General features: G+C 57.9%; 1 protein-coding gene across 2 annotated transcripts; it reads right to left on the bottom strand.

Moving 5' to 3' along the window:
• Window positions 1–5,806: 5,806 nt before the first annotated feature.
• CCDC97 (coiled-coil domain containing 97) lies at window positions 5,807–15,271 on the bottom strand. 2 transcript variants are annotated; one of them, XM_082862620.1, is made up of 5 exons: window positions 15,054–15,271; window positions 10,977–11,432; window positions 8,552–8,830; window positions 7,961–8,090; window positions 5,807–6,020 (listed from the first exon to the last, which is right to left on the bottom strand). In XM_082862620.1, exons 1-5 carry the CDS (start codon window positions 15,160–15,162, stop codon window positions 5,900–5,902), a joined length of 1,095 nt encoding a protein of 364 aa, XP_082718746.1. In that variant the 5' UTR covers window positions 15,163–15,271; the 3' UTR covers window positions 5,807–5,899. The 2 variants fall into 2 exon arrangements, with proteins under 2 accessions (XP_082718746.1, XP_082718745.1); XM_082862619.1 differs by having other exon boundaries at window positions 15,111–15,271.
• Between the last annotated feature and the right edge of the window lie 1,719 nt (window positions 15,272–16,990).

Genomic DNA, 16,990 nt, shown 5'->3' with positions numbered 1-16,990 from the left:
CTGTGGGGACCTGTGAGAACTTGTACTCTGAGAGAGGAAGGCACCATGACAGGGTTTGGAACAGAAGAGGGATGTGATTTGACTTAAGTGCTCAGAGGGTCCCTCTGGTTGATGGTTGAGAGTAGACTGAACGGGTGTGAGGGTGACTGCAGGGAGACCAGTTGTCCAGGAGAGAAATGACAGCACCCTGAGCCGGGGTGGGTTTCCCTCTGCTGTGTTTCTTCCCATCTGCTGGGGTCTTGCTGATGAACTCTCTCCCGCTTCCTCTTTCTCTGGCTTCTCAGTTTCCCCTCTTCCTCCCTGGTTTCAGTTCCCCCTCTCTCTCCCCGGGCCTTCTCAGGTCCCGGGCCTTGACCTGCTTTGCTCAGTGACTGCCCTGGGGGAGGACGGTGTGAGTGCTGAGCTTCCTTTGCAGGTGGGTCAGTGGCACCAGGTCTGGATGAGTGGGCCCCGGGGCCTGCCCAGCCCAGCCCAGCGGTAGAAATGTGGTCACTCCTCCTGGCCCAGGTCTGGGAGCCATAGAGGGCTGGGGGTGAGGTGGGGGCCGGAGGAGTTCCCTATCCAAGGACGTGCTGCCATTGTCACCAGCTGCCCCATCACGTGCACACAGCCCAGCCTTGGAGCTTGGCTGGGACACAACATAAGCAGAGACTTCCATAGGGACACAGCAAGATGGAATCACACAAATACATCCTGTAGGATCCTAGGCACAACCACCACACTGCGGACACAGATGCAGAGGCAGTGCCATGCACAGACACACTCCTCACTGCATCAGAGCCCCGTCAGGAAATGAAACAGAGACTCCGGCCCCGACCCACCGACAGTTATACAAACATCCTCCATGGGGTCACGGTCACAAACAGGCACCGTGTGCACGCACAGGGCCTGACACGTCACAGTCCCACCCAGACACATACCACACACGGAGATCTGACACGTCAGGATCTCGCAGACCGCCAGGCGGTCGTGCCCAGTCGGCCTGACATCTGCCGGCCCCACACGCTCAGGCCTGGGGAGTCCCACACGGCCCTACGGACGGTAGCCGACCCGTCATACTTAGACGCACTGTCACACCCCGGGTCCCAGACGGAGAGTCCCGCACACCCAGACACACCCCCGGGGCCGTGGCCCTCACACGCCCAGCTCGCGCCTCGGCCCAGGACAAGTCCCGGCCGCACGCCGGGCCGCGCGCTCCCGCGGTCGCCGAGCCCTGGCCACGCCCTCGGGCCACACCCCGCCCACCCGCCCGGGCGCCGGGGACGGGGAAAGCCGCGGGCTCAGCACCTTCCCGGCCGCGGGGGCGGCTCCTGCCCCGCCCCTCCCGGCACCTGGCCCCGCGGGAAGGCCGGGCCCGGCCTCCAGCCAGCCGCAGGGGCAGGCCCGGGGGTTCGGGGCGCCCCGCTCCCCTCCCCCGCCTCTGCAGGCAGGCCGGGCGGCGAGGGAAGTCGTTGGGGGGAGCCTGGGTTCCGGCTGGAGCCTCGGCTTCCCGTCCTGCCCCCAAGGGGCAGGAAGCAGGGCCGGGGAAGGCCAGCTCAGGCCTTCCTGCCCCCTCCCTCAGGCAGGCCTGGGACCTGGGACGGGGTCAGCGTGAGAGGGAGAAAGGGAGGGGCGAGGTGGGGGGAGGGAGAGAAAGCCCCCTTCCCCCTAGATCTCTGGACATCCAGCGCGTTGGTGTCTTTCGTGTTTCTAATGTGAATTTGTGTGTGTCCCAGGAAGCTTTGTGGTGTGAATTTTGTGTGTCCGGCATAGGGGTCTCTAACACACGGCTGGGTGCCTGACGGCTGTGTTGGGTATGGACCAAGGGGGATTTTCAACTGGTGTCTCTCCAGCACGGGTTCAACTGTGTGTGTGTGTGTGTGAGACTGTGCTGCATTTGTTGTGCCTGCACCTGTGTTTTGTGTTTCTGCTGCACAAGCCAGTGTGCACTTTGGGTTCCGTGTCCGGACACTGTGTGGCTCGGCTAGTCTGCGTGTATGAGTTGGTTGTATCCCTGGGGTGTGTTACGTGTCTGGATTTTTTTCTCAGCACACTTGCTCTTCTTTTCTGGGTGTAAATTTGCACATTATTAGCATAAGTTTGATGAGAAGTGTGGGTGTTTTCCGTGTATGTTCACGGGTCTGTGAGAAGTGTGTTTCCAGGAGGTACTGTGTGTGCGCGTGTACATTGTGTTTCCTACTCAGGATGTTCTCACTGCCTGTGTGTGGCGGTTCCCAGTGTTTGTGTCTGCGGGTGAGCAGCTTCTGGGTTACGTTTTGTGATCAGCGTGTGCGTCGCGGGTATTCCGAGCATGTTTGTGTGTCTACGGGGTGTGTCTCCCACATGCTTGCTGTCCTCCTCCCAGTGTGTCCATCTCCGGGATTGGTGTTCTCAGCCTCTAGGGGTGTCTGTGAGCAGGTGGTGTCTGCATTTTGTGTCCCCACATGTGGGTTGATGACTTCAGTGTGTAAGCAGTCGTGTGGGTCTCTATTTTGCTCTATCACTCTCGAGTTTTCAGTGGGGTGAGTGTGTTCGTGTTCACAAGCAGCTGCACGTGTGGGGCTGCATTTGTGCTGGTGTTTCCAGGGATGGGGGGCATCCTGTGTCCCTAGTGAAGCCGCTGGCATCCCGAGTGATGCGGCCTCCATGCTGAGTGCAGGCTGTGCCTGCGGCGCGTCCCCTTGCCGGCTGGTGCCACGTTGGCTCGGGGCTGGCCGTAGCGGGCAGGGCAGGGCAGGGGCTGTGGTGGGCACTGGACCCACGCCCGGACCTCAGTATAAATATCTTGGGCTGCCGGCGGCTGTGTTTACTTGGCCCCAGCCCGGGGGCGGCAGCAGCCGGGCAGGTCTTGGGGGCGGGGGTGACCAGGCCACAGCACAGTCACTTCCTTCTGGCCAGACAGGCCGCAGCCTCCCTGCCCCCTTTCTGGGTGGGGGCGAGGTGGTGACCCCTCATTCTGGGCTCCCAGGGCCACCAGTGAAGCCCTGACCCCGACACCCCCGCTGGGCTTCCCAGGATCTGGGAGAGAGACCAGCAGATGGGACAAGGGCGGTGGGCCAGGAGACAGTGGAGAGAGGGGTAGGAAAAAATGAGGGTGAAGACGAGGCCGGGGGCGGGGGGGGGGCTCTGACAGAAAGGCACGGGGACGGGGACGCAGAGACAGAGAGGGAGGGAATGACAAGGAGGGAGAGGAGAGAAGAGGAGGCAGAGGCCCGGGCACAACGAGGGGAAGAGAAGGGGCTGAGAGAGGGGAGACGAGAAGCGATGGGGAGACGATGACAGTCAGAGAGCTGCAGAGACAGACCGAAAGGGAAGACGGAGCTAGGGGAGAGGCAGAGGAAGGAGACAGCAGCAGCAGGGAGAAGGGACAGCGAGGCAGGCGGTTGGAGGGGATAAGGAGAGAGGGGCAGGACGCAAAGAGGTGTCAGACATGGGGGGTGGGGTGGCAGCCAGCAGAGCCTGGCCAGGACAGACAGGAGACACGGGGTGGGGGCCGGATGCCCTCGGAGGGGCTCTCCCTTCCCTGACTCAGCTTCTCCACCCACCCCAACCCCAGAACCAGGAGTGGAGGGCCAGGCGCCTCTCTGGGCACCTCCAGGTCTCAGCGGGTCTGAGGCTGTGATGGGGGAGTGCCTCTGGGCTCCACCTCGGTCTCTGAGACAGACGCTCCTTCTCTGCCATCTGACTAACCCTAATTCTGACTCAATTGCCGTCTCTCATCACTTAAAAAATGTACGTAACAAATTTAGGCATGGCACAGTGTATCACAAATTTAATGATCAAATGACAGACTGCTGAAAAATGTGCCCATCACCCAGGGCTGATGCCTGTATTATGAAAGACCTCTCACAACTTGAGGGCAGCAATACAAGCACCCGAGACAAACATCTCTCCCAACTGTGAGTCTAGCTGGCTGGATCGCCTTGGGCCTCCTCTGGGAGACACCCTATCAGTACTGACAGTTTATACTGCATGGGACCTCTGTGATGGTTCAGTGACTCAGGTACTAAACACTAGATGATGCCGTCCATCTGCGCATAGGAAGGACAGTGCCTAGCGCGCCAGGAGGGCCCCAAAGGTGTTAGCTGCTGTTATCCTCAACAGCTAACTCTCCTTCAGTCGCTACCCCTGAAGAAGTCTGTGTGTCTGTCTACTCTGTGTGGCCCTGAGAGCGGACAGGCAGGCCAGGAGGTGGTCTCCAGGACTTACGATTCTACACCCGAGTTTCCATCTCTGATGGCCACGTGGCCTTGAGTACGTGACATCTCCTTTCTGGGCCTCCTGTGACCCACATGCGGAACGGAGCTGAGCCCCTCGTTCGCGGGGCTGTGTGGAGGATTCAGTGCGGCATTGGGCACCTTGCTGGGGCCTGGCACAGGACAGAACTGCTCAGTAACCGGAAGTTTCCTTATTTGATAGTCTGTCTGAACATCCCTTAGCCTCTGTCTAGCTCTCACTTTCTGTGTCTGGCTCTAATTCCAGTTGAGCCAGAGGGCAGAGGCGAGGCCTGGGGGTCAAAAGCTGTGGCCCCAGGAGTCCGTGGGGTCTCCCCGGCACTCTGGGCCCCACACTGGAGAAGGCAGTTTTGAGGGTCCTTCAGGCCTGGCTCACAGGAGTGAGGGGTCCCCGGGCCCCACCTCTCCAACACATGGCCTGTGTCCTCCCCCGCTAGCAGCTGGCCCCTTCCCTGCGTATGTCTACTGGGGGAGCCTGAGCTGGGTATGGGGACATGGGAAGGCGGGATGCCTGGGTTCCCACAGGCCAGTGGCTGAGTCACCAGGCGGCCATCTGGCTCCCATTAGCCCAGGGCGGCAGGGGGCTCGGTGGGGCCGGCTTGGGGCAGGGATGCTGGGGCCGGCTGTGTGTGTGTGTGTGTGTGTGTGTGTGTGTGTGTGTGTGTGTGTGTGTGTGTGTGTGTGTGTGTGTGTGTGTGTGTGTGTGTGTGTGTGTGTGTGTGTGTGTGTGTGTGTGTGTGTGTGTGTGAGAGTGTGATGACTCAGGACCCATGATAACAGCCTGTGCATATTTTGGAAGTGTAAACAGGAGAGGGAGAGGGAGGTGGAGGAAGTGAAGGAAGGGAAAATTGTGGCTGGGCAGAGGGGGGCTGGTGGGGCTGGGAGGGGAAAGTCCCTCCTCTCCCTCTATACCCGACCTGGCAGGCCCACGATCCCACGCTGCCCCTGCACACCTCTCCCAAACCTGGGTCCTGAGGGAGAGGTGAGAGCCGGTGGCCACCCCGAAGGTCTCCCCACTGCCCACCGTGAGGCCCGATTACTCCGCAGTCAGGCTCTCTGGCCCACAGCAGCCAGGATGGGGGATGCTCAGGGCCTTGCGGGGGGTACTGAAACCCAGAGGTAAAGGCTGAGAGAGAGAGAGGGACAGAGCCAGCACAGAGGCTGCGAAAGACGGAGGGAGGCCGAAGGAGATGGAACGTACCAGAGGCAAGGAGGTGCGTGTGAGACGGAGCCTCAAGCACAGAGGGGCAGGAGGGCAGAGGCGGGGCTCCGCTCTGGGTCAACCTGGCCAGCTCCAGCGGCAAAGGGCCCCACCGGCCTGGGTCAAGGGGAGGATGTTCATCCTGGGCCCTGCTGTGGGGACAGAGGCCGAGGCACAGAGAGAGGGGGAGAAAGAGAAAGACAGAAAGGAAAACGAGGGAGGTGGAGAAAGAGCGGGACAGAAAGCGGGAGACAGAAAGGTGGCGAGAAAAAGACAGAGAGAGGAGAGAGGAGGGAGAGCGGCTCCAGGGTTCAGGGGGGGAGGAAACGGAGAGTGGGGGGGGCCGTGGAGACGGGACCAGACCTAGTGAGGCTTGGTGGTATAGGGCAGCCACCCTGCTGTCGCCTAGAGAAAGTCACTGAGCCGGCCTGGCCTGTAACCAGCAGCCTCGCTGGGGCGGGGGACGGGGTGGGCGCCGCAGCCATCAGTCCCCGTCCAGCTCTGGGCTGGGTGCGTCCTCGGGCTCCTCCTCGTCGAAGTACCTCTCCTCTTCATCCCGGGCCACGATGTCCAGGTTGTCGAAGTCAGGGTTGTCGTCCACGGTGCTGCAGGGGGAGGGAGCTGTCAGGGGCTGGCTCTGCCTGCACCCCAGCCTCCCCGCTTCTGTGGAGAGGAGCTGGGGCCTGGGGCCCCCTGAAGTGAAAGGCCATACGCTGGCAGCTGTAAGTCAGAGCGAACTTACAGCTGGGTTATGTTGCCTCTCTCAGGGCTTCAAACAAAAGGCAACATTTTCCAAAGCAGAGATTTTACATGAAAACTTCTGGTTTCTCTTAAAAAGCCAGAAGACGTGGTGACACATGGGCCCACATCTGGGCCCTGAGGCAGTGGTTCTCAACCAGGAAGATTCTGCCTCCCCCCACCAGGAACATTTGTGATAACTGGAGACATTTTGGTGGTTACACGTTGGGGGGCTGCTACTGGCATCCAGTGGTGGACGTCAGGGATGCTGCTCGACACCTGCCACACACAGGACAAAGGGTTATCCAGCCCCAAAGGTCCACAGTGCTGAAGTTGAGAAACCTTGCCCTCAGGCAACAAGTGATCCTAAGTTGTGAGAAGGACCCCCGGTTGTGCTCCAAACCCTACCAGGCTCCCTCACACTCTCTTTGGTGCAGGAAGCCCTGTCCAATCCAGCCCCGCCACCCCCTGATGAGACCGCCTCCCCCTCACCCCTCACAAACCGTGCTGTTCCTCTGTGCCCCTCAAGGCTCTTGCACCTGCTGCCCCCCCTGCCAGGAACGCTCTTCCCCAGGGTATTGATGTCGCCTGCCTCTCACCTCCTGCAGGTCTTTGCTCCAATGTCACCTGCTCAGAGAGCCTTCCCCGGCCACCCCATCACCCTGCTCCCACCCCCAATGCCGGGACCCTGCTGTCTTTCTTCCTGGCCCCATCGCCACTAGATGTTTCGCACCTCCAGCACCTCCCTTCCGCTCCTTGCTGCCTTCCTCGCCAGAGTGGGACTCCTTCAGGGCAGGGAACCCTTCCATCGGTTTTGTTCCCTGCTTCATCCCCAGTCTGGACCCAGCAGCGCTGAGCACCTGGTGGCTGAATGCAGCTCAGCAGCTGCCCCTTGGAGAGGGGACAGGCTTCGGTCCCCACCATGCCCCACTCCTCACACCAGGGCCGACTTCCTCGTGGGCACCTGGCTTTATGACAGCAGTGGTGCCCTTACGAGGGCTCCCCACAGCCCAGGGACTCGACTCACTGCCTTGTGTGGAACACTGAGATCAGTCAATGGAAAAGTGCATCAGCCAGACTCGCCTCTGGAGCTGGGGATCCCGGACTGGACCAGCAAGGCTCTGGTACCAGGCGCTGCTGTAGCTGTGGCAATCGTGACACCACCCCCCGCGCCCCCGCCGCCATTCTACTGACGAGGCCCTGAGGCTCTGCTTGACTGTATGTCATGGGGGCTGGGTTTGAAACCAGGGCCCTCTGCTGCCACACGTGACGTTCCAGACCACAAGGCGAGGCTGCCTCCGTTGACAAAACCGTTTATCTTTTACTCTGATACTTCACTCGCCTGTCCTTTTCCCTGATGGCAAAATCCTTTTCCAAAGCAGGTGGCCCAGGTATCTTATCCCTGGGGTTCTATTGGAGAAATGAACAACCAGCACTGCAGGGGCACCCACCACAGGCCCCTCCACGCCAGGCATTACCCTGCCAGGGATTACTTCCTGCAGCATGAGGAAGTCTGGGGTCCTGGGGGACACTTAGGAAGCTTGGAGTACCGGCATCCTACCAGGCCACCACCACCACCTACCCAAATGGGAATGTTCCAGTGTTTTATCAATACGGAGCTGAATGTCAGCCCTGCTCACTCCCCTCCTTCAGGTGAGGGGACAGGCTCGGAGAGGGACAAAGCTACTCCAAGGTCACCCACTGATCTCTGATCTGAACCCCTTAGGCTGTGTGACCCCAGAGCCCATGTCCTGTGGGGTGCCGGGCTGGGGGACTGGTGGGGGGTGCAGGGAGGGCACGGGAGCACCTGTAGTCAAAGTCCCCATCCTTGCCGTCCAGGAAGTGCTGGTGCATCCGGCTGGTGAACTCTTCCCGCAGGATCAGCCTCTCTTCCGAGTCGGGGACCCAGGCCTCCAAGTCCTTGTCAGGACTCTGGTCTGTAGGGGAGACGCCCAGGGTGGGGTGTGTGAGGACTGTGCTGAACACACCTCCACAGAGAGCTGCATCCTTCGTGCTGGGTGGCACTGGGAACACAGCAGTGACCAAGACGGCCCCATCCCTACCTTCCCGGGGCACACACTGAACACGTGGCAACACAGTGCTCTGGAGGCCACAGAGCAGGGTTAGGACCTGACGCCTGAAGGGTGGCAAAGGGAAGGCACTCCTGGCAGAGGGAACGGCATGAGCAAAGGCCTGGAGATGAGGGACTGCTTGGTGTCTTCAAGGAGCAGGGACAGGGATGCTGGAGAGGACGGGAAGGGCCAGGGCACTCAGGCCAGGTAGGGCAGGGCCGTGATCTGCTCCCGCAAGCGGGCCTGGCCTAGTGCTGTGGAGCTGAGACACACCAGCCTGGGGCCGGGCTGTGCGACACCGGGGCCTCCCCACCGCCGGGCCTCACCTTCCTCGTCGCTGTCCTCCTCCTCCTCCTCCTCCTCCAAGCAGGCCTCCTCCTCCTCCTGCTGCTGGAGCAGCCGCTGCTGCAGCTCCCGCTCCTGGTAGGACTGGAGCAGCAGGTCAGAGAGCGGGCAGGCGGGAGTGCCGGGGGGGCCGGGCTTGGGTGGCCGCTGGGCCGGGGTGCGGGCGCTGAGCTCCTCTAGGGTCAGGTACTGCCCGATGTACTGCTCATACAGCAGCGGGGCCCGAAACCGCATCTGCTCGTCGCTGAAGTACTCGCCCTCTGCACGGAGGAGACAGGGTGGGCGTGGAGGCAAGGGCCTGCGGGCCAGGCGAGGGGCTGGGCGGAGGGTGAGTGGGCCTGCGCAGACCTGTGTCCACCCAGGCGTGGGACTGCGCTGACAGGAAGCCGTAGACACACAAGTGTGAGTGTGATCGTCCACATTCAGCAATGTATACAAACACACGCAGATGCCTGAGGTCATGACCACGAGAACTCATGCACGTGTCTAAGCACGTGTGCGCGACCAGGCCTGTATCTACGTGTGGACTCATGTGCCCAAACATGTAGGGTACACAGTCAGGTTGCTGGACATCCTGGCCTGAGGCACTGCTGGCCTAGGGCCCGTGTACGACTGTGCCTGGGCAGGATTCGTGTGTGTGTGTGTGTGTGTGTGTGTGTGTGTGTGTGTGTACGACTGTGCCTGGGCAGGATTCGTGTGTGTGTGTGTGTGTGTGTGTGTGTGTGTGTGTGTGTGTACGACTGTGCCTGGGCAGGATTCGTGTGTGTGTGTGTGTGTGTGTGTGTGTGTGTGTGTGTGTACACTGCTGTGGGTCCCTGCATCTGGGAGCTGGTGTGCAGGACGTTGCGGGCAGGTATACTGTGCATGGAAGCCAGTATGTAGACTGTGTGTGCCTGTCTGCTGAGCCCCGTTCTGGCTGTTGGTGCACACACCTGGACACGCCTGCACTGCTGGGCACATAAGTGTACATCTTCATGGAGCAGACGTGTGTGTGCACAGCGTCAGGTCTAGCAGGGCATCTACCCAGGTATGGGTGTCTCTGTCGGTCTTCCAGACCCCAGATCTCATCTCTCCCCAGAGCGTTCCTCTCTGCAACCACCCCTTCTGAGGGCCTGGCTTCCCCACTCCCCAAACCCAGGGCCTTCATACGTCTCCTGATGTCTCTCAGCATAGGCAGCTCTGTCCCTCAGATAACAGCTAAGCCTGCCCAGCCCCTCCCGCCGCTGGTCCTAGCCCCGCCCTCAGAGCCCAGGAATCCTGGGACCATCCCTGTCCTGCCCTCCATCTTGCCTTCTCTCTCTTACCCGCCTCTCTCTGTTCCCCATGTTTCCCACCACATTCTGTTTCTCTCCCTCCTTCTCCCTATCTTTCACTGTCACTCTCTCTCTCTGGGTCTCAGTTTCTCCCTCCCCTCCTCTGCCCCTCTGTCTCCACCCATCTCTGTCTCTCTGGCTTTCTCAGTTTCTGTCACCTAACCCCACTTCTTTCATTCACTCATCCTCCCTCCTCTCTTCATCCCTGCTCCTCATCGGTCACTGTGCTCCACTCTCTCCGGATCCCTTTCTCTACAGCCTGTGCCTTCTCCCTAACTAGAATCTTAACTCACTCTCTCCTTCATTTGCTCTCATCTTTTTTTTTTTTATTTGCGGTACGCGGGCCTCTCACTGTTGTGGCCTCTCCCGTTGCGGAGCACAGGCTCCAGATGCACAGGCTCAGCGGCCATGGCTCACGGGCCCAGCCGCTCCGCGGCATGTGGGATCTTCCCGGACCAGGGCACGAACCCGTGTCCCCTGCATCGGCAGGCGGACTCTCAACCACTGCGCCACCAGGGAAGCCCCTGCTCTCATCTTTTAACTTTAGTTCTGGTGTCTTTGGTCACAAAGCTGCTTGTAACTACGTCATGGTCAAAAAGGTACCAATCTTACAAAAATAATAAATAAGTAAACAAATAAAAAAGAGAAATGTACCAATGTTTTCCTTCATGCTTTTCACATGTGTTTTTTTTTCAAGAGGCCTTTGCCTCTCCTGGGTCAGGAACATATTCCCCTAGGTTTCTGTCAATGCCTCTGTGTACAGTGTGAGGTAGGGATCTGGTTTCCCTGAGGGGTAACCAGTTCTCACGGTGCTGGATACTGTGTGTCCTCGGCCTGCTGGTCTGAAACGGCACTTCTGTTATCTACTAAATTCTGACCCTTCTCACTGCCTGTCCCATTCTCTTCCCTTGGGGCCCTGTTTGTCTCTCCCTATCTCACCCTGTCACCTCACATTTCTGTCTCCGTCTCTCCCCAGGTCCCTGTCTTAAAACTTATCTCCCAGGATCTCTGTCTGCGTTTCTGTTCGTGCATCCTTGTTTCTTACTTCCTCTGCTTCAGTCTCCCCTCCCACCCAACCTGTCCGCCCCCACACCTTGGATGAGCTCACGCAGGGCAGCGTAGCGGCGGTTACGCAGGCGGGTGCGCAAGGTGCGGGGTCGGGTGCTGCCTTGCCGGGCCACTTCTGCACAGTAGAAGTCCGCACGGTGGTCACCGCGCAAGTGGCCAAAGCAGGCCAGGTGCTCCTCCCGGAGGCCCGTGCGGAAGCGCTCCAGGAACACCAGTGGCTTCTCATGGTACAGCTGGCCCAAGATGGCCACCTTCTCCTGCTCGGTCAGGTCGGGCTCGCCCTGCTGCTGGCTGCACACGGGCAGGCGGCTGGCAGCCACGGCGTGCAGCATAGCACTCACCGCCGCGTCCTCGACCTCTGAGGGGTCAGTGTCTAGGGCCCTTGGCGCTCCTTCTGCTGCTTCTGCCTTGTCCTGGGGTCTGGATGGGACCGGCGTCCAGCTCAGCTCCCCCCAGTGCCCAGGACTGGGCTCCGTGCAGCCTGTGGGGAGAGGGAAGATCAGTCAGTCCGGGGATGGGAAAGCGGATGGGGCAGTGGGTGAAAGGGACTGGGTGCTCACTCACTCACTCATTTCACATTTATTGAGCACCTCCTATATTCTGGGCACCCTTCTAGGCCCTAGAGATACCACAGTAAGCAAGAGATTGACAGTTTAGTGGGGAACGCAGGCATGTGAAAACATAGTTAATGAAAACATATAGTGCGTTAGGTGGTTCCAAGAGCTGTGTAGGAAAATAAAAAGGGAAGGAGGAGGGAATGGGGGTGAGGCTGCAATTTTAAATGGACAGTCAGAGAAGGCCTTGCCAAAAAGGTGACATTTCAGTAGAGACCTGAGGTGGTGAGGGACTGAGCCACGAGATTTCTGTGGGAACTGGCAGAGGGAACAGCCAGGGCAAAGGCCCTGAGATAGCGTGCTTGGTGTATTTACTTGGTCCTTGACCACTTCATTCACTGATTCACTCAATTTTGCCTTTTCCCTTGCTCACGAAATCATCAATACATTCACTAACGCGTTCACTCACTCACCCACTCATTCATTCTCTCCTCATTTGCATATCCATCCACCCACTCTTCAGCAACTCTAAATCTATGCCGGGCCCTGAGCTGGGCAATGCTGAGGATCCCCGGAGGGATCCAGTTCAGCTCCCAGGGAGCACCCTGTCTGATGGGGGAAGACAGGCAAGGTCAAAGACAGCACAGGCACTGGGAACAGAAAAGCTGAGCGCTGGGCAAACCCTGGTGCAAGCTGCTTCTCAAAAGTGGTGGCAACTGGAGCAAGGCTACAACAAGCAGGAAATAAGCGAAGACAGGAGGTACAGACAACTCCTTCAGCTTGGCTGGGGTGGGGAAGAGAAAGAGGGTGGTGGTTATAGGCACAACGGGTTTCAGGGAGGGTTTTTTTTTTTTTTTTTTCGGTACGCAGGCCTCTCTCTGTTGTGGCCTCTCCCGTTTCGGAGCACAGGCTCCGGACGCGCAGGCTCAGCGGCCACGGCTCATGGGCCCAGCCGCTCCGCGGCATGTGGGATCCTCCCGGACCGGGGCACGAACCCGTGTCCCCTGCATCGGCAGGCGGACTCCCAACCACTGCGCCACCAGGGAAGCCCCTCAGGGAGGGTTTTAATGACTGAGGCAAGAGAAGACTGGGCTGGACCAGGTAAAGGGGCTGTGGAGGAGGGGACAGGAGGGGGTCGTGGTTAAAAAGACGCTTGGGAGGCCGAGTAGGACAAGTCATTGGAATGAACGGCTCGGAGGTGAGGGAGGTATCCAGTTAAGGTACAGGGCTCTGGCCAGGGGACTGGTCAAACTGTCCCTGACACAGAGACATGGATGAGGAGCAAGCCTGGGGGAAGATGCTGAGGCCGGTTTGGGACATGGACGGTATGACAGGCCCAGGAGACATCCAAGGGGAGGCATTTACAAGACTCCTGGTACATGGGAGACTTCTCAGGGGAGAAGTGTGCTGGGGACTGAGTTATGGGAGTCGTCAGAGCAAAGAACAGAAGTAAAGCTGAAGGAAATAAGAAGTCACGGGGAGGGTGGGGGGAGTGTGTAAAGTATGGAAAGAGAAGAGGGGCCAAGAAACAGTCCTGACTGGATGGGGAGAAGACATGTCTGTGAAGGAGGCTGTGAGAGGCTAAAAAATGGCCCCCAAAAGACAGTCACGCCTTAATTCCTGGAACCCGTGAATGTTACCTTACATGGCCAAAAAAAAAAAAAAAGGGGGGGGGTCTTGGCATATATGATTAAATTATGGATCTTGAGATAGGGGGATTATCTTGGATTATCCAGTTGGGCCCTAAACGCCATTACAAGTGTCCTATAAGAGGGAGATCTGACACACACAGAGGAGAACACAAGGTGAAGACAGACAGAAGCAGAGATTGGAGTGATGTGGCCATAAACCAAGGAATGCCAGGAGCCACCAGAAGCTGGAAAAGGTGAGGAATGGGTTCTCCCTTAGAGCCTCTGAGGGAGCTCTCCATGGCCCTGCTGACACCTTGATTTCAACCCAGTGATACTGACCTCAGACTTCTGGCTTCCAGAACTGTGAGAGAATAAATTTCTGTTGTTTTAAGCCACCCAGTTTGTGGTCGTTTGTTACAACAGCTCCAGGAAACTAATACTGGCTGAGCAGGAGCCCGAGAGATAGGAAGGATATCAGAAGGAGTGGTGTCAGAGAAACCAAGGGAATATTTTCAAGAAGGATGGAGGGCTCAATGGCATTGAATTCTCCAAGTAGTCTAATAAGGAAAAACCTGAACAGGGTGACTCAGTTTAACTACACAGGGAGGTCACTGCGGACCCCGATGGGTGCAGTTTCTGAAGGTAAAAGCCAGACTGCAGTGGGTGGGTAGTGAGGAAATGGAGGCAAGTGTGCATGACTCTTAGGAGAAGATAAATGGTATCTGGAAGGCAGCATGGAATCAAGGGATAGATTTCCTTTTTAGGTTAAAGCTTTTTTCTTATTATGGAAACTTTCAAACATGCACATAAGTAGAAAGTACAATGACCCCCACACACACACCATATATCCATCATGCAGCTTCAAAAATGACCAATTCTTGTCCAGCGATGTTTCAACCAACCTCTCAACCGCACCTCACCCCACACGGGATTACTCTGAAGCACCAGGATAGAATTTTTTTTTTTTTTTCTGTGGTAGGTACGCGGGCCTCTCTCTGTTGTGGCCTCTCCCGTTGCGGAGCACAGGCTCCGGACGCGCAGGCTCAGCGGCCATGGCTCACGGGCCCAGCCGCTCCGCGGCATGTGGGATCTTCCCGGATCGGGGCACGAACCCGTGTCCCCTGCATCGGCAGGCGGACTCTCAACCACTGCGCCACCAGGGAAGCCCCCAGGATAGAATTTTAAGATGAGCAAAACAAAAGCATTTTAGGTACTGATGGGGAGGCACCAGGAGAGATAAAGAGACTGGCAAAAGAGAGAGATGGGGGAGCACAGAAACGGATTAACGACCCTGAGGAAGCAGATGGGACTGTGGACTTTCGGAGAACGGGAATTAGAATGAAATGGGGGGAGCCGTTAGTATGGTCTAAGTAGAGTTTGCATGGGACAGGAGGAAGCACGGGAAGGAGGGAACTTAAGAAGCACGGTTGGCTGGGACAATGGGAGAGCCCAGGACAGAGACGTTTATGCTAGCCTGCGAGCTTGGTAAGGAACTAGATTAGCCTAAGGACACGGAAAGAGCCGGCTGGAACTTGGAAGAGGTTAATTTCGGGGGAGGGGATGGGGTAAAGGAGGTCAGCCTGCAACGAAAGGGGTTAATCTGACAAAGTGGTGAAGGGAACAGTTAGGGCCGAGGGCAGGTGTCCCCCTTTTTTTGGTTGTTTTTTTGTTTTTTTTTGCGGTACGCGGGCCTCTCACTGTTGTGGCCTCTCCCGTTGCGGAGCACAGGCTCCGGACGCGCAGGCTCAGCGGCCATGGCTCACGGGCCCAGCCACTCCACTGCATGTGGGATCTTCCCGGACCGGGGCACGAGCCCGTGTCCTCTGCATCGTAAGGCGGACTCTCAACCACTGCGCCACCAGGGAAGCCCAGGTGTCCCCTTTTGAAGAGTCCTCCTTCGCCTTCACGGGGAATCATTTCCCAGTGACACCGCAACTCCACCCTCCCGCCGCCTCCGCGTGGCCAGGACCTCACCTTCACCGGGTTCCGTCGCCGCCGTCGCAGTCGCAGTCGCTACGGCCTCCATCCCGATTCTCTACGACTTGTTACCTGCTGTGGCAGGCTCCGCACACCATACCCACCCCAGGTCCTCAGCGGCCACTTCCGGCCGAGCACACTCCCGGGGCCGGGTGCCCCGCAGCACCAGGAACCAAAGTTCCGGAACGAAGTTGGATTTTCCTATGCGCATGCGTGCTTCCGCCCGGCCCCGCCCACCCCAGGCAGGAAAAGGGCACCAGGGTCAGATAGATTCTTCCGGCACGCCGCACCCCCGCAATTTGAACCGCTGCGAAACTGGACTATCAAGAGGGAAGGCCTTGTTCACCCTGTGACTGCTGTGACTCCAGAGCCCAGCATGCTTAATTTGGGGATGAATGTTTTGAATGACCACCCTCCAGGGCCTCGGCTCTGGTTTAGACCCCAGGCTATTATATTTCTTCACCACCTCAAGAATATTTACTAAGCCTTGTCGCTTGCTTCTGTCATCACACCCAGTCCCCGCTTAGCATGAGACAGGTGGTGAGATCAGACTCAACTTCCCACTTTGTGCTCCCAGGACTTGAAGAATCTTCAGGTGTGGAGAGACCTTGGTCCTGATTTGCCCTACGTGACGGGTAGGGACTCACATTCAAGTGTTACCAGTGCCCTGAGTGGGCCGGGCTGATGGACCCAGAGGTCCAGCTAAGGGAGCTGCCCACCCCAGCCTGGAGGGCCATGGGAAGGTTCTTTTCTGAGAGTAAAGGACACCCAAAATGAGACCGGAAAAATGATCAGGAATCAGGATAAGAGGGAGGTAGAGAAGGGTCTCATGTAGGAGGATGGGCAAGGCAAACCCCTGGAGAGGAAGGCAGGCATCAGTAGTTCTGGTTGCTTCTGTATGGCCAGGTAATAGGAAAGGAGTTCTAACTTGAAGGTCATGATCGGGCTGCAAGGATTGGAAAACCTCACAAATCTTTATGCAAAATTCAACCAACCTCTCAACCGTACACATGTATTTCCAAGGCAGAAGTTCATGGCATTTAGATTCTAAAAGGGATTTGTGATTCCCCTAGAACAAACTAGTGATCTTAAGTTTGAAAGGGGAGTGGTAAAAGGTAATGCCAGTGAGGTCACCAGGGGCCAGGCATGTGGAGCCTGTAAGCCATATTAAGTAGCTTGAGCTCCTTTATCCTGTGGAGAGTGAGCAGGGGGGTATCAGGGTAAGGGACTGGAGGTCAGAGAGATCTGTGAGGAGGCTGATGCAGTAACCCAGATATTAAGGCCAAAGGCAGAGGAATAACTTCCCGTTTGCATTCCCAGGATAAGGGATCTGGAAGAAAGTGGCTCATTTGTCACTTGGGATAGATGGAGACTGACTACACTTAAGACATATTGCCAGGAGAGGCCAGCAGAGGGCACTGTTGCCCAACACATGGACCTGCAGGGAAGGGGACTTCCCAGCCTAGAGGACCTGAGGCCCTCCCTAGGGAGAGGCCACTCTAGGATTCCCTTTAGCCCAACTAGCCATCAACCTTGGCTCCGCCTCATGTTCAGATGCCTTGCATCTGACCTCAAAAGTAGTCAACCTTCTTCCTCCCTGTTTTGTAGCCTGTGTTCCCTTCACAAGGCTCTGAGACAGTTCCTGTGAGGGAAGAGATGGAGCTGAACTGGCTGCTCCTGTGCCCCAGCCTTGTCCCTCACAAGGGGCCAGGAGTACAGCATGCCTAAGGGGATTGAAGAAATGACTCAAGTTGCTGGGGAAGGAGGATAGGCTGTGGGGATGCAATCAGAAAGTCTTTTTTTTTTTTTGCAGTACGTGGGCCTCTCACTGTTGTGGCCTCTCCCGTTGCGGAGCACGGGCTCCGGACGCGCAGGCT

The sequence above is a fragment of the Leucopleurus acutus genome (genome assembly GCF_964270905.1).
Source record: "Leucopleurus acutus genome assembly, chromosome: 20".
NCBI lineage: Eukaryota > Metazoa > Chordata > Mammalia > Artiodactyla > Delphinidae > Leucopleurus > Leucopleurus acutus.
Note: the sequence above shows the minus strand (reverse complement) of the source record. Positions and strands in the feature narration are given on the sequence as shown.

What these genes read in the sequence shown, in the direction of transcription:
- CCDC97 (XM_082862620.1), bottom strand. Translation starts at nt 15,162, where the DNA reads ATGGAGGCCGTAGCGACTGCGACTGCGACGGCGGCGACGGAACCCGGT. An exon ending in AGTTGCGGTGTCACTGGGAA is followed by an intron (nt 11,433 to 15,053) that starts ATGATTCCCCGT and finishes CTCTCCCCACAG; the next exon opens with GCTGCACGGAGCCCAGTCCT. An exon ending in GGAGGACAGCGACGAGGAAG is followed by an intron (nt 8,091 to 8,551) that starts GTGAGGCCCGGC and finishes TCTCCCCTACAG; the next exon opens with ACCAGAGTCCTGACAAGGAC.